Below are 17,235 nucleotides of genomic sequence, written 5' to 3'. Positions count from 1 at the left end.
CATACATACATACATACACATACATACATACATACATACATACATACATACATACATACATACATACATACATACATACATACATACATACATACATACATACATACATACATACATACATACATACATACATACACATACATATCCTTATAAAAAAAAAAAATCCCCTTTATTACTTTCCAACCCCACCACCCCTTCCCTAATTGGAGTAAACTAGTGAACAACAATGCTTAGACCTCTACTTCCAGCTTATACTTAGTATATACATTTTATGGACACAGTCAATTTTACAATAATTATATTTTGTTTGTTTTTTCTCCTGAACTTCTTCTACTCGCAACCTCTCCGATCATTTTCATGATGCCCATCCGGTTTGCTTCTATATGCCATATCTTTCTAACTGGGCTCTTTCACAAAAGCTCCCAAGCTCCACTTATTTGCCCAGCCAGAAACCAATGATCAAATAGCCTATACAGACGGAGATTCAGTGAAAGTCAGTGAAGTCACATGCTTTCGTCCGGGAATAGGCCCAGGCTACTAAGCGACTGCGAGTGAAAAGCTAAATAATCCACTTGTTAAAATACACAACATGCTGGCAAAATGTTGTAATAAATGAGCCAACTAGACAAGATGATCATGAGCAGTACTCACCTTAGCCAACATTTCCACAGCCTGATTGTAGCCTAACCAATATCCAAACGGAGATTCAGTGAAAACAAAAATCGGACATTGATTGAGTCCCCACGCTTGTCTCAAAGCAGCGCAATGACGCTGTCCCAATCAAAATGGTTCAGAAATTATCATCTAGTTGACCACACACATTTATTACAATGATTGGATGACTTGGGGAGTTTCAGTAAGCAACAATTTAATACCTTCATTTGCATTAGCCTAGTTTCTTCCAATTTATACAATTTTTGACATGCGTTTTTCAGGATTTTTTTGTTGTTATTCTGTCTCTCACTGTTCAAATAAACCTACCATTAAAATTATAGACTGATCACGTCTTTGTCAGTGGGCAAACGTACAAAATCAGCAGGGGATCAAATACTTTTTTCCCTCACTGTAGTTCTAGGGAAGGATGATGTAACTTGAAACCAGCTAAACTCTTCCCATCCTCCCATCCCCCAACATTTCTCCTCTACCCTCTTTTTTTCAACAAACATTGACTGAAAGGCTTAAAGGCCCAGTGCAGTCAAAAACACGATTTCCTGTGTTTTATATATATTTCCACACTATGAGGTTGGAATAATACTGTGAAATTGTAAAAATGATGATAATGCTGTTTTAGTGTAAGAGCTGTTTGAAAAGACCGCCGGAAATTTCAGCCTGTTATGGTGGGAGGGAGTTTTGGCCTGCCTGGTGAGTTCCAAACCTCTCTGCTAATAACAGATAGTTCAGTTTTTCCCTTCCCACTCAGGCCACTTCCAAACAGTCCTAGCAAAATTCTTGCTTGATAAATTAGTCTTCGCTAAGGAGCTATTATTATTTTTTTTGGACCATTTTAATTGAAAACAATCACAGTAAGGTACTTAATTGTTACCCAGAAATGATTTGATATTGAGATAAAATACCTTTAAAATAAGCCTTTGTAGACTATTTTAGGGGTGAAAAAAAACATGTATGGTAGGCCTAGCCCCTCTCACGCTTTTCAAGCATTTGCGTGCCGTCAATTATGATGAAGCTGGGAAGGGGAGGAGGAAAAGGAGGAGAGAGAGTGAAAATGAGGTTGAAAATGGAGTGAGAGAATGAGTGTATGGGAGAGTAGAGTAAAGTGGGGTAGCTCCCTGGTCTGTGCTGCTGTGTGTGTAGAAGGGCTCTGGTCTGTGCTGCTGTGTGTATAGAAGGGCTCTGGTCTGTGTTGCTGTGTGTATAGAAGGGCTCTGGTCTGTGTTGCTGTGTGTATAGAAGGGCTCTGGTCTGTGTTGCTGTGTGTGTAGAAGGGCTCTGGTCTGTGTTGCTGTGTGTATAGAAGGGCTCTGGTCTGTGTTGCTGTGTGTGTAGAAGGGCTCTGGTCTGTGTTGCTGTGTGTATAGAAGGGCTCTGGTCTGTGTTGCTGTTTGTGTAGAAGGGCTCTGGTCTGTGTTGCTGTTTGTGTAGAAGGGCTCTGGTCTGTGTTGCTGTGTGTATAGAAGGGCTCTGGTCTGTGTTGCTGTGTGTATAGAAGGGCTCTGGTCTGTGTTGCTGTGTGTGTATAAGGGCTCTGGTCTGTGTTGCTGTGTGTATAGAAGGGCTCTGGTCTGTGTTGCTGTGTGTATAGAAGGGCTCTGGTCTGTGTTGCTGTGTGTGTAGAAGGGCTCTGGTCTGTGTTGCTGTGTAGAAGGGCTCTGGTCTGTGTTGCTGTGTGTGTGTAGAAGGGCTCTGGTCTGTGTTGCTGTGTGTATAGAAGGGCTCTGGTCTGTGTTGCTGTGTGTGTATAAGGGCTCTGGTCTGTGTTGCTGTGTGTATAGAAGGGCTCTGGTCTGTGCTGCTGTGTGTATAGAAGGGCTCTGGTCTGTGTTGCTGTGTGTGTAGAAGGGCTCTGGTCTGTGCTGCTGTTTGTGTAGAAGTGCTCTGGTCTGTGTTGCTGTGTGTATAGAAGGGCTCTGGTCTGTGTTGCTGTGTGTGTGTAGAAGGGCTCTGGTCTGTGTTGCTGTGTGTATAGAAGGGCTCTGGTCTGTGCTGCTGTGTGTATAGAAGGGCTCTGGTCTGTGTTGCTGTGTAGAAGGGCTCTGGGGTGTGGCTGCTGGCCGGAGTCTGGCTGTGAAGCAGGGTCCCCTGAGACAAGCACACACACTCTAACACACGGACACACTCACAGACCATAAATCAGTAGGACCAGCGGCAGGCTGAGCTTGGCTGGGTGGCCTGGATGGGGGAGGGCACTGGAGCACAGTGGAATGTGATTATACTATGTCATAAACAATGCCGTATTCTACTGTGTCTTCCAGGTAAAGACCACGTGTGTCGCTTTGTTGGATGCGGCCGTAATGACCGCTTCAACTATGTGGTGATGGAGCTTCAGGTAAGGATGAGCCTCCTCGTCACCTTGTGTGTCTACACAACTCTAATTCTCTGTAGTGATGTCAGTGAGCTGATGTGACTAAGTGTTAAGTGTTTGTGAGTGAGTATGGAGGCTACATGGGTTGTGTGTTTTTAGGGGCGTAACCTGGCAGACCTGAGGCGCAGTATGACGCGGGGCACGTTTACAGTCAGCAGCACCCTGAGACTGGGACAACAGATACTAGAAGCTATAGAGAGCATCCACTCTGTTGGCTTCCTGCACAGAGACATCAAACCGGTGAGACAGGCAGGGACTGTGTGTGTGTGTGTGTGTGTGTGAGGGTGGAGTGTGTTTGTGTGTATGCTTAGGGACTCTAGCTTTTTGGAATGAAGAGATCATCATCATCAGCAGTAATTTGACATTTTCTTTCTGTGAAAGTGACAAGAATCAGACTATAATTGTTGATATTAAAATCCTTCCTCTTTTTCTTCTTCTCTCTCTCTCTCTCTCTCTCTCTCTCTCTCTCTCTCTCTCTCTCTCTCTCTCTCTCTCTCTCTCTCTCTCTCTCTCCCCCCCTAGTCCAACTTTGCCATGGGCCGGTTCCCCAGTACCTGTAGGACCTGCTACATGCTGGACTTTGGTCTGGCACGCCAGTTCACTAACTCCTGCCAAGAGGTCCGACCGGTAAGTGTCTGTCCACATGTGTGGTTAGACACTGTGGACCGGTTTCCCGGACACATATTAAGCTTAGTCCTAGACTACAAAGCGTGCTTAATGGTGAATCTAAATTGAAATCGCTTTTTTAGTCCGGGACTAGGCTTCGATCTGTCCAGGAAACTGGCCATGTCTGTTTGTTGATTGTGTGCTATTGTCATGTAAGGTTCTACTATGTTAGTCGTACAGCAGCTCTCTCTCCCCCAGCCTCGGTTAGTAGCAGGGTTCTACCATGTTAGTCATACAGCAGCTTGATGTGAAGTCTCTCTCCCCCCAGCCTCGGTTAGTAGCAGGGTTCTACCATGTTAGTCATACAGCAGCTTGATGTGAAGTCTCTCTCTCCCCCCAGCCTCGGCCAGTAGCAGGGTTCTACCATGTTAGTCATACAGCAGCTTGATGTGAAGTCTCTCTCTCCCCCAGCCTCGGTTAGTAGCAGGGTTGTACCATGTTAGTCATACAGCAGCTTGATGTGAAGTCTCTCTCTCCCCCCAGCCTCGGTTAGTAGCAGGGTTCTACCATGTTAGTCATACAGCAGCTTGATGTGAAGTCTCTCTCTCCCCCAGCCTCGGTTAGTAGCAGGGTTGTACCATGTTAGTCATACAGCAGCTTGATGTGAAGTCTCTCTCTCCCCCAGCCTCAGCCAGTAGCAGGGTTCTACCATGTTAGTCATACAGCAGCTTGATGTGAAGTCTCTCTCTCCCCCCAGCCTCGGTTAGTAGCAGGGTTCTACCATGTTAGTCATACAGCAGCTTGATGTGAAGTCTCTCTCCCCCCAGCCTCAGCCAGTAGCAGGGTTCTACCATGTTAGTCATACAGCAGCTTGATGTGAAGTCTCTCTCTCCCCCAGCCTCGGTTAGTAGCAGGGTTGTACCATGTTAGTCATACAGTGAGGGAAAAAAGTATTTGATCCCCTGCTGATTTTGTACGTTTTCCCACTGACAAAGAAATGATCAGTCTATAATTTTAATGGTAGGTTAATTTGAACAGTTAGAGACAGAATAACAACAAAAACATCCAGAAAAACGCATGTCAAAAATGTTATAAATTGATTTGCATTTTAATGAGGAAAATAAGTATTTGACCCCCTCTCAATCAGAAAGATTTCTGTCTCCCAGGTGTCTTTTATACAGGTAACAAGCTTAGATTAGAGCACACTCATAAAGGGAGTGCTCCTAATCTCAGTTTGTTACCTGTATAAAAGACACCTGTCCACAGAAGCAATCAATCAATCAGATTTCAAACTCTCCACCATGGCCAAGACCAAAGAGCTCTCCAAGGATGTCAGGGACAAGATTGTAGACCTACACAAGGCTGGAATGGGCTACAAGACCATCGCCAAGCAGCTTGGTGAGAAGGTGACAACAGTTGCTGCGATTATTCGCAAATGGAAGAAACACAAACAAAATGTCAATCTCCCTCGGCCTGGGGCTCCATGCAAGATCTCACCTCGTGGAGTTGCAATGATCATGAGAACGGTGAGGAATCAGCCCAGAACTACACGGGAGGATCTTGTCAATGATCTCAAGGCAGCTGGGATCATAGTCACCAAGAAAACAATTGGTAACACACTACGCCGTGAAGGACTGAAATCCTGCAGCGGCCGCAAGGTCCCCATGCTCAAGAAAGCACATATGCACATGTTCGTCTGAAGTTTGCCAATGAACATCTGAATGATTCAGAGGAGAACTGGGTGAAAGTGTTGTGGTCAGATGAGAACAAAATGGAGCTCTTTGGCATCAACTCAACTCGCCGTGTTTGGAGGAGGAGGAATGCTGCCTATGACCCCAAGAACACCATCCCCACCGTCAAACATGGAGATGGAAACATTATGCTTTGGGGGTGTTTTTCTGCTAAGGGGACAGGACAACTTCACCGCATCAAAGGGACGATGGATGGGGCCATGTACCGTCAGATCTTGGGTGAGAACCTCCTTCCCTCAGCCAGGGCATTGAAAATGGGTCGTGGATGGGTATTCCAGCATGACAATGACCCAAAACACACGGCCAAGGCAACAAAGGAGTGGCTCAAGAAGAAGCACATGAAGGTCCTGGAGTGGCCTAGCCAGTCTCCAGACCTTAATCCCATAGGAAATCTGTGGAGGGAGCTGAAGGTTCGAGTTGCCAAACGTCAGCCTTGAAACCTTAATGACTTGGAGAAGATCTGCAAAGAGGAGTGGGACAAAATCCCTCCTGAGATGTGTGCAAACCTGGTGGCCAACTACAAGAAACGTCTGACCTCTGTGATTGCCAACAAGGGTTTTGCCACCAAGTACTAAGTCATGTTTTGCAGAGGGGTCAAATACTTATTTCCCTCATTAAAATGCAAATCAATTTATAACATTTTTGACATGCGTTTTTCTGGATTTTTTTGTTGTTATTCTGTCTCTCACTGTTCAAATAAACCTACCATTAAAATTATTGACTGATCATTTCTTTGTCAGTGGGCAAACGTACAAAATCAGCAGGGGATCAAATACTTTTTTCCCTCACTGTACAGCAGCTTGATGTGAAGTCTCTCTCCCCCCAGCCTCAGCCAGTAGCAGGGTTCTACCATGTTAGTCATACAGCAGCTTGATGTGAAGTCTCTCTCCCCCCAGCCTCGGTTAGTAGCAGGGTTCTACCATGTTAGACATACAGCAGTTTGATGTGAAGTCTCTCTCCCCCCAGCCTCAGCCAGTAGCAGGGTTCTACCATGTTAGTCATACAGCAGCTTGATGTGAAGTCTCTCTCTCCCCCAGCCTCAGCCAGTAGCAGGGTTCTACCATGTTAGTCATACAGCAGCTTGATGTGAAGGCTCTCTCTCCCCCAGCCTCGGTTAGTAGCAGGGTTCTACCATGTTAGTCATACAGCAGCTTGATGTGAAGTCTCTCTCCCCCCAGCCTCGGTTAGTAGCAGGGTTCTACCATGTTAGTCATACAGCAGCTTGATGTGAAGTCTCTCTCCCCCCAGCCTCGGTTAGTAGCAGGGTTCTACCATGTTAGTCATACAGCAGCTTGATGTGATGTCTCTCTCTCCCCCCAGCCTCAGCCAGTAGCAGGGTTCTACCATGTTAGTCATACAGCAGCTTGATGTGAAGTCTCTCTCTCCCCCCAGCCTCGGCCAGTAGCAGGGTTCTACCATGTTAGTCATACAGCAGCTTGATGTAAAGTCTCTCTCTCCCCCAGCCTCAGCCAGTAGCAGGGTTCTACCATGTTAGTCATATAGCAGCTTGATGTGAAGTCTCTCTCCCCCCAGCCTCAGCCAGTAGCAGGGTTCTACCATGTTAGTCATACAGCAGCTTGATGTGAAGTCTCTCTCCCCCCAGCCTCGGTTAGTAGCAGGGTTCTACCATGTTAGTCATACAGCAGCTTGATGTGAAGTCTCTCTCTCCCCCCAGCCTCAGCCAGTAGCAGGGTTCTACCATGTTAGTCATACAGCAGCTTGATGTCAAGTCTCTCTCTCCCCCCAGCCTCGGTTAGTAGCAGGGTTCTACCATGTTAGTCATACAGCAGCTTGATGTGAAGTCTCTCTCCCCCAGCCTCAGCAAGTAGCAGGGTTGTACCATGTTAGTCATACAGCAGCTTGATGTGAAGTCTCTCTCCCCCCAGCCTCGGTTAGTAGCAGGGTTCTACCATGTTAGTCGTATAGCAGCTTGATGTGAAGTCTCTCTCCCCCCAGCCTCGGCCAGTAGCAGGGTTCTACCATGTTAGTCATACAGCAGCTTGATGTGAAGTCTCTCTCTCCCCCCAGCCTCGGTTAGTAGCAGGGTTCTACCATGTTAGTCATACAGCAGCTTGATGTGAAGTCTCTCTCTCCCCCCAGCCTCGGTTAGTAGCAGGGTTCTACCATGTTAGTCATACAGCAGCTTGATGTGAAGTCTCTCTCCCCCCAGCCTCGGCCAGTAGCAGGGTTCTACCATGTTAGTCATACAGCAGCTTGATGTGAAGTCTCTCTCTCCCCCAGCCTCAGCCAGTAGCAGGGTTCTACCATGTTAGTCATACAGCAGCTTGATGTGAAGTCTCTCTCTCCCCCAGCCTCAGCCAGTAGCAGGGTTCTACCATGTTAGTCATACAGCAGCTTGATGTGAAGTCTCTCTCTCCCCCAGCCTCGGTTAGTAGCAGGGTTCTACCATGTTAGTCATACAGCAGCTTGATGTGAAGTCTCTCTCTCCCCCAGCCTCGGTTAGTAGCAGGGTTCTACCATGTTAGTCATACAGCAGTTTGATGTGAAGTCTCTCTCCCCCCAGCCTCGGCCAGTAGCAGGGTTCTACCATGTTAGTCATACAGCAGCTTGATGTGAAGTCTCTCTCTCCCCCAGCCTCGGTTAGTAGCAGGGTTCTACCATGTTAGTCATACAGTGGTCCTCTGTAGCTCAGCTGGTAGAGCACGGCGCTTGTAACGCCAAGGTACTGGGTTCGATCCCCGGGACCACCCATACACAAAAAAATGTATGCACGCATGACTGTAAGTCGCTTTGGATAAAAGCGTCTGCTAAATGGCATATTATATTATTATTATTATTATACAGCAGCTTGATGTGAAGTCTCTCTCTCTCCCCAGCCTCGGTTAGTAGCAGGGTTCTACCATGTTAGTCATACAGCAGCTTGATGTGAAGTCTCTCTCTCCCCCCAGCCTCGGCCAGTAGCAGGGTTCTACCATGTTAGTCATACAGCAGCTTGATGTGAAGTCTCTCTCTCCCCCCAGCCTCGGCCAGTAGCAGGGTTCTACCATGTTAGTCATACAGCAGCTTGATGTGAAGTCTCTCTCTCCCCCCAGCCTCGGTTAGTAGCAGGGTTCTACCATGTTAGTCATATAGCAGCTTGATGTGAAGTCTCTCTCTCCCCCAGCCTCGATTAGTAGCAGGGTTCTACCATGTTAGTCATATAGCAGCTTGATGTGAAGTCTCTCTCTCCCCCAGCCTCGGTTAGTAGCAGGGTTCTACCATGTTAGTCATACAGCAGCTTGATGTGAAGTCTCTCTCCCCCCAGCCTCGGCCAGTAGCAGGGTTCTACCATGTTAGTCATACAGCAGCTTGATGTGAAGTCTCTCTCTCCCCCCAGCCTCGGTTAGTAGCAGGGTTGTACCATGTTAGTCATACAGCAGCTTGATGTGAAGTCTCTCTCTCCCCCCAGCCTCGGTTAGTAGCAGGGTTCTACCATGTTAGTCATACAGCAGCTTGATGTGAAGTCTCTCTCTCCCCCAGCCTCGGCCAGTAGCAGGGTTCAGAGGCACAGTCCGCTACGCGTCCGTCAACGCACACAAGAACAAGGAGATGGGTCGTCATGACGACCTGTGGTCCCTCTTCTACATGCTGGTGGAGTTCATGGTTGGACAGTTGCCATGGAGAAAGATCAAAGACAAAGTAAGAATCTAGTCTGAACATTCCTTCCTGTACACCAACCAATCAGCAGTCTCAGCCTAACTAATAGTCAGGATACATACGTACATGACTCGTAATGGTAACGTTAGCTTTGGCTAACTTGACTTGGCTAGAGGCTGACAGGGACTAACTCAATAACATGTCACAGCTCTGACGTCGCTGCATATGAATGTACTCATGCACCTGTGTACATAATTAAATAAATATATATATATATATATATATATATATATATATATATATATATATATATATATATATATATATATATATATATAAATATATATATATACACTGAGTATACCAAACATTAGGAACACCTTCCTAATATTGAGTTGCCCTCAGAATAGCCTCAATTTGTCGGTGCATGGACTCTACAATGTGTCGAAAGCGTTCCACAGGGATGCTGGCCCATGTTGACTCCAATGCTTTCCACAGTTGTGTCAAGTTGGCTGGATGTCCTTTGGGTGCTGGACCATTCTTGATACACACGTGAAAAACCCAGCAGCATTGTAGTTCTTGACACAAGCCGGTGCGCCTGGCACCTACTACCATACCCTGTTCAAAGGCATTTAAATATTTTGTTACTTAAATCTCAATCGTCGTAAGGCATAATTTTTTTTATTTAACCTGTCTCCTCCCCTTCATCTACACTGATTGAAGTGGATTTAATAACATCAATAAGGGATCATAAATTTCGCCTGGATTCACCTGGTCAGTCTATGTCATGAAAAGAGCAAGTAAACTTCATAATGTTTTATACACTCAGTGAATATGCCTTTTAGCAGACGCTTTTATCCAAAGCGACTTACAGTCACCCGTGCATACATTTTATGTAAAGGTGGCCATGGGAATCAAACCCACAATCCTGCCGTTGCAGGCGCCATGCTCTACCAACTGAGCCATAGTTCCATAACAACATGTGTGAACCCTCCCCAGGAGCATGTAGGGAAGCTGAAGGACACCTATGACCACAGGCTCATGCTGAAACACCTACCTGCTGAGTTCACTGTCTTCCTGGATCACATCTCTAACCTGGACTACTTCACCAAACCAGACTATCAGGTAACATGACAGATCTCTCTCCCTTTACCTACTCTGTGTGTGTACAGTATCGATGTGTTTTAACGGTTCGAACTAGGCATTTTGTTACAGTTCCCTGTGTCAATATACATTAAGTCCCAGGAAATATTTGTGTATGTAGTGTATGTTTTCAGAATGGCTGATTGTCTGCATTATCTTGGATTGTCTCCAAAATGTCATAGCAATGAGTGTATGAATGTCTGAGCCCTCTTTTTGGAGTACTAAGTATCTGTCTGTCAGTCAGTCAGTCAGTGATGTTGTACAAGCTGTTAGGTATCTCAGGATATGACATCATGTGACTTTCTGTTGTGTTGTAGCTGCTGATGTCAGTGTTTGACAACAGTATGAAGACCTACAACGTGGTGGAGAATGACCCGTATGACTGGGAGAGGACTAGATCTGATGGTACTCTGACCATCAACGCTACAGCCACCACACCACAGCACCACACACGCCTCACCCCTGCACACATGGGGTAAGAGACTGGGAACACACACACACACATGGGGTAAGAGACTGGGAACACACACACATGGGGTAAGAGACTGGGAACACACACACATGGGGTAAGAGATTGGGAACACACACACACATGGGGTAAGAGACTGGGAACACACACAAACACGGGGTAAGAGACTGGGAACACACACACACGGGGTAAGAGACTGGAAACACACACACACACACATGGGGTAAGAGACTGGGAACACACACACACGGGGTAAGAGACTGGGAACACACACACACACACACACGGGGTAAGAGACTGGGAACACACACACACATGGGGTAAGAGACTGGGAACACACACACACAGGGTAAGAGACTGGGAACACACACACACACACACATGGGGTAAGAGACTGGGAACACACACACACATGGGGTAAGAGACTGGGAACACACACACACACACACACACACACATGGTTTAAGAGACTGGGAACACATACACACACACGGGGTAAGAGACTGGGAACACACACACACACACACGGGGTAAGAGACTGGGAACACACACACACATGGGGTAAGAGACTGGGAACACACACACACACACACATGGGGTAAGAGACTGGGAACACACACACACATGGGGTAAGAGACTGGGAACACACACACACACACACACACACATGGTTTAAGAGACTGGGAACACATACACACACACGGGGTAAGAGACTGGGAACACACACACACACACACGGGGTAAGAGACTGGGAACACACACACACATGGGGTAAGAGACTGGGAACACACACACACACACACACATGGTTTAAGAGACTGGGAACACATACACACACACGGGGTAAGAGACTGGGAACACACACACACACACACATGGGGTAAGAGACTGGGAACACACACACACACACACACATGGGGTAAGAGACTGGGAACACACACACACACACACGGGGTAAGAGACTGGGAACACACACACACACACATGGGGTAAGAGACTGGGAACACACACACACACACACACACACACACACACACACACACGGGGTAAGAGACTGGGAACACACACACACACACACACATGGGGTAAGAGACTGGGAACACACACACACACACACACACACAAGGTAAGAGACTGGGAACACACACACACACACACACACACACACATGGGGTAAGAGACTGGGAACACACACACACACAGAGACTGGGAATCTTGGATTAACTGTTTGAAGGTCCACTGAGGGTTCAGGGTTTTCTTGTCTCTTTCACGATCACACACTTTTAACTTGTTTACCGAATGAACGAATGAATCTACCTGTTGAATGAATGAATGAATCTACCTGTTGAATGAATGAATGAATGAATATACCTGTTGAATGAATGAATGAATGGATGGATGGATGGATGGATGGATGGATGGATGGATGGATGGATGGATGGATGGATGAATACATTAATTAATTAATTAATTGATGAATGGATGAACTGTATGTCAACTTGTATGGTTTTGTTTTTGGCTCTCTCGATTGGATGATTGTATCAGCCAATGAGAGCTATGATTAGAACTTAATTAGCTTTTTTGATTTGTCTTGTGACAAATGGAACAAACAAAAAAATTACAGTATGTGGAACAAAAAATGGTATGGAAATTACGTTGTAGGTCCCCCCCGTTAGTGACATCAGAGTAACATTCCCTCCATAATTTCAGCATGGCCAATGCATCCCTGATCCCTGGGGACCTGGCGAGGGAGAACACAGACGATGTTCTGCAGGACGAGCAGCTCAGTGACAATGGGGAGAACAACCCTCCTCCAGACCGCCGCCCCGGATCCCCCAGCATGCCCCGGGCCAACCAGGAAGCTGACGTCTGGGAGGAGCTGGACCGCAACCGCAACCGCATATTGACCTCAGTCTGGAAGGTAGAGAGGAGCATACACACACCAGGGTTTCCGTTAGCCGGTAATAGGCTTTTGAACCCCCCCCCCCCCAAGATTTGCTGCTATACTTCCTCAAACAGCTTGTTCGTCGCTGCCGGAGTGAAACGTGCTTTTATAAGCCCAATCATTCTAAACGCAATCGCGTGTTAAAAACAGTTTTGATGGCCACGATTAAAAATAGCAAATATTTGTATTTCTCAACTGGCAATTGAAGCTCGCTTCCTATTGGCCATTCAAGTGCATAGGCAACGGTAGGCAGGATTCAGCGCGTCACACACCAGTTTGCAATGAGCTGGAGGCAGTATGCATTTTGAAAACATGTACTTAATTGTTTGAAACCTGAATGTTTTACTTCATATTATGAGGTATATCTTTCCTTCCTTCAAAGTAGCATAGCCAAAAGTATTTCATAATGACTTCCATATGCCATTGAAACCAGTAGCCTATTTCTCTCATGTTCTATTGGTTTTCAAATCAACTTTCTTTCATTGTCCAGTAGTCAACCCATGCTAGTTGTTGCATCTTTAGATCTCTCATCTTTCTAAATTTCTAACAGATATTTTCATCTCTGTCACATGTGTGGTGGACACACACACACACACCATGAAGACTGAGTTCAACCATATACCACTCTATCCCCTGTTTCCCTCCCCCCTAGGCAGCAACAGAGGAGGAGAACAGCAACAACCAGGGGGGTCTCCAGAGCCCGTACGCCAACCCCAGCCTGGGCTCCCCTGTCCGGGTACACTCTGAGATGGTGGGGGCCTCAGGGCAGGACGGTGGTGGTCCTCTCCTCAGGAAGCTCCGTAACATCCACAGCTTTGAGCTGGACAGGAGGCTGACCCTGGAGGCCAAGCCCAGTCATGAACGCTTCATGGAGGCATGGTCAGTACCCCTACTTACCCCCTGTCCTTCTGTACCTTCCTTACTACACTAACATAACAACCAGGGACTTGATTCTACTGCAACTCAGTCAATTCAGGATATTCATCGAGATTAACAAAAGTTCCTATACAAGAATTGAAACGTTCGTTTTAAACTGACTGAATTTCAATGGAATTGACCTCAACCTTGCTAGTGCTAACCCTGCTGCTAACAACCATACAATAGCACAGTAACTACTATGTTATAATCTGCCATCGCCTGACCTGTTCAATCAGTCGGTGTGTTTCTCCAGCTCAGGGAATCAGCAGGAGGGCTGTGGGCAGCAGCAGGAGAAGGGGTCTGAGGTAGGCCAGGACCAGGGTCTGGCTGTACCCAATGGAGGTGCCACAGGACCAGGGCGTGGTGGCACTGACCGAGTCTGGCACTACGATGAGGAGTTCCTATCCGGTGGGGGCGCCAGCGGCTCACCCAAACCCATCTCCCCTCACTCCCACGGGTCTCTGGAGCAGGGTGAGGGGGCCCCCAGCAGCGGAGGCTTCGTGGCCCTCAACCTGAGCTCCGGCCGGGGGGAGGTGGACTCCAGGGAGTGGGTGATGATGGAGAGGCCCAGTGGGTCCCCAGGAACAGGGACCGGAATGGGGGATAAGGCTACGACCAGTCCCTCCGAGGAGGAAGAAGAGGAGCTGGAGGTGCTGGAGGTACCCCTTGGGGCAGGAGAAGGGTCCACGGGGAACCCCAGTCCTGGTCAGGTCCATGGGGACAGGGATGGGGACCTCCAGGGGCTACCAGGGGCCAGCGGAGGATCCCCCGGAGTGGACAGGCTGGAGCTGAGTGTGGGACCCCTGGGAAGCCTGCCCCCCGTCAACCCCACTAGCCCTGCTGAGGGCCTGGCTGAGGGAGCACTCACACAGGTACAGACCTCATGGACTAGATTTACATACTTCACTGTAAAACATTTAACTATTACATACCTCACTGTAAAACACTTCACTATTACATACCTCACTGTAAAACACTTCATTATTACATACCTCACTGTAAAACACTTCACTATTACATACTTCACTGTAAAACACTTCACTATTACATACTTCACTGTAAAACACTTCACTATTACATATTTCACTGTAAAACACTTCACTATTACATACCTCACTGTAAAACACTTCATTATTACATACCTCACTGTAAAACACTTCACTATTACATACTTCACTGTAAAACACTTCATTATTACATACCTCACTGTAAAACACTTCACTATTACATATTTCACTGTTAAACACTTCACTATTTCATACCTCACTGTAAAACACTTCATTATTACATACCTCACTGTAAAACACTTCACTATTACATATTTCACTGTAAAACACTTCACTATTACATACCTCACTGTAAAACACTTCACTATTACATACTTCACTGTAAAACACTTCACTATTACATACCTCACTGTAAAACACTTCATTATTACATACCTCACTGTAAAACACTTCACTATTACATATTTCACTGTAAAACACTTCACTATTACATACCTCACTGTAAAACACGTCACTATTACATACCTCACTGTAAAGCACTTCACTATTACATACAGTACCTCACTGTAAAACACTTCACTATTACATACCTCAGTATAAAACAGTTCACTATTACATACAGTACCTCACTGTAACACACTTCACTATTACATACCTCAGTATAAAACAGTTCACTATTACATACAGTACCTCACTGTAACACACTTCACCATAACACAACTCACGCAGGTCAAGACATATCATGCAATGTACACAGATAGAGTAATACACCTTAACACAGAACTATACACAATAAGACACTTCATTCATCTAGGTCAACAGTAGCATCTTGCAGTAGTTTAAAGTAAAATGTGATCGTGGTCTCTTATGTCATGTGAGCTTGTTTGTTTGCTTGTGTGAGCTTGATAAAAGGAAGGATACTCCTCAGACAGTGGTTTTGTTTGAGAGAGGCCGTTGCTTGAAAAAGCGGTTTGATTTGCATTTGAAAGAGCGGTTTGATTTGCATTTGATATCATTATTTCCTCTTTATTTATAACTTTAATTTTCTATGTTGATTTATCTACACTTGAGTTTTTGTCCTGGGTTGACCCTTTCTCAAATGGTGCTGTCTGAGGAAACAGATAGTACACCTGTGTGATTCCTCTAAGGAGACGTTTGAGATCTCAGAATTCCTCCCACCTCGACGCCCGCTCCCTTTAAGTTCTAAATATATGCTATACTCCTCCCCCTCTCTCACCCCCACTCCTATCCGCCCCTGTCCCCCACTCTATTCCTCCGCCATCCCACTCCGTCCTCTCTCTCTTCCCACTTTACTCTATCTTTTCAAATCATCTCCCCTCTTTCACCACCTTCCCTCTCTTTCCACTCTCCCTCCACACTACTTCTCCCTCTCCCTCTTCTCTCCCACCCCCTCTCCCTTGTTCCATCTCCCTCCTTCCCTCTCCCCCTCTCCCTCACCTCCACCTCCCCCTCTACCTCCTCTCTCTTAGCTCCCTACCTCTCCTCCGTCTCTGCCTGAGGAGATGTTGGCCAGGACGTCTAGTCCCCTGCTCCTGCGTTCCCCCAGCCCGCACACCCAGACCCTCCTCACCACCCTGTCGGACCCCCTGCACCAGAGGGACCCCCTGGGATGAGGCGCAGCTACTCAGCCGATCACCACCACCAGTACCTCCTCCGTCCCACCTCCTCTTCCTCCTACCACACCTCTCTACTGCCACCTCCTCACCCTGGCCTCGGTTCCGCCCGTAACCAATCGTCCGCCGGGCGCAGGAAACTGCCAGCTATCCCGGCGGGCGCCGCCAACAGCAAGTTCCCTTCCGTTATACGCATCACACGCGCCCAACTCCAGCAGGTGATTGACCAATCCACCACGGGGCCACGAACCAATCAGACGTCTCTATCTTAACCATAACACACCGCCTACCTAACTCCCTCCACTATTAGTTACTTACCGTCTTTTTTAAATAGTTTGGCTTGGTTGTTCTTTTTGTTTCCTTTTGCTGCTAGTGTGTTAGTTGTGTTGTGCTGTGTTGTGCTGTGTTGTTGTGTTGTTGTTGTGTTGTGTTGTTGTTGTCGTCAGGCAGGCTGCTTCTCCAGAGAACAGCAGGTCATTGTGATGCAGACAGAGCATGCTCAGATCCATGTGTCCTTGTGTCAGGGAAGGGTTGGGGTCAATTCAGAGTGGAAATGAAATTGCAATTACACTTTTCTTCATTGCGTGACAGGGACCTTTGTTTTGGTGGATTGTCTCTCTCTTTTGTTCTTTCATTTCCTCCCGTTCTCTCTCTCTTTTTGTTACTGACCCTGACTCCCTCTCTCTTTTGTAGTCCCCTGATTGGTTGTGTGAATGTTTTTGTTCTTGTTGCAGACCTGGGTTAAATACATGTGTCAAATACTTTGAGTGGTGCTTGATTAAGCATTTCAGGCACAATGGAATAGTCCCAAAACTCCAAGCTAAATCAAATACATTATAGATTTGACCCAGGTCTGTCTTGTTGCTTTTTTGATACCAACTAACAGCTTGACTGGCATTGCCTTGATGATGCTGTGTCATGTTATGATCATGTTATGATCTCCATTCAATCTTTTCACATGATCTCTTACAATGCAATCATTTGACTCTATTTCTTTGTTAACCCGCCCTCTTTCTCTCTCTCTCTCTCTCTCTCTCTCTCTCTCTCTCTCTCTCTCTCTCTCTCTCTCTCTCTCTCTCGCTCTCTCGCTCTCTCGCTCTCTCGCTCTCTCGCTCTCTCTCTCTC

The 17,235-nt window shown here is 46.7% G+C and overlaps 1 protein-coding gene across 1 annotated transcript in view; it reads left to right on the top strand.

The window, feature by feature from the left end:
• Window positions 1-16,629, top strand: part of LOC311125488 (tau-tubulin kinase 2-like) — a gene marked incomplete at both ends in the record, with an annotated part of 28,013 nt that extends 11,384 nt beyond the window's left edge. Inside the window, 12 exon segments of the mRNA XM_084199535.1 lie at window positions 2,931-3,004; window positions 3,140-3,280; window positions 3,563-3,667; window positions 8,878-9,036; window positions 9,994-10,119; window positions 10,455-10,612; window positions 12,317-12,527; window positions 13,204-13,430; window positions 13,723-14,341; window positions 15,967-16,096; window positions 16,099-16,328; window positions 16,557-16,629. Of these exon segments, the coding sequence (XP_084055661.1) occupies window positions 2,931-3,004; window positions 3,140-3,280; window positions 3,563-3,667; window positions 8,878-9,036; window positions 9,994-10,119; window positions 10,455-10,612; window positions 12,317-12,527; window positions 13,204-13,430; window positions 13,723-14,341; window positions 15,967-16,096; window positions 16,099-16,328; window positions 16,557-16,629 (2,253 nt within the window).
• Window positions 16,630-17,235: the final 606 nt, after the last annotated feature.

The sequence above is a fragment of the Coregonus lavaretus genome (genome assembly GCF_964263955.1).
Source record: "Coregonus lavaretus genome assembly, contig: HAP1_SCAFFOLD_2687, whole genome shotgun sequence".
NCBI lineage: Eukaryota > Metazoa > Chordata > Actinopteri > Salmoniformes > Salmonidae > Coregonus > Coregonus lavaretus.
This window is presented reverse-complemented; position numbering and strand designations above follow the sequence as displayed.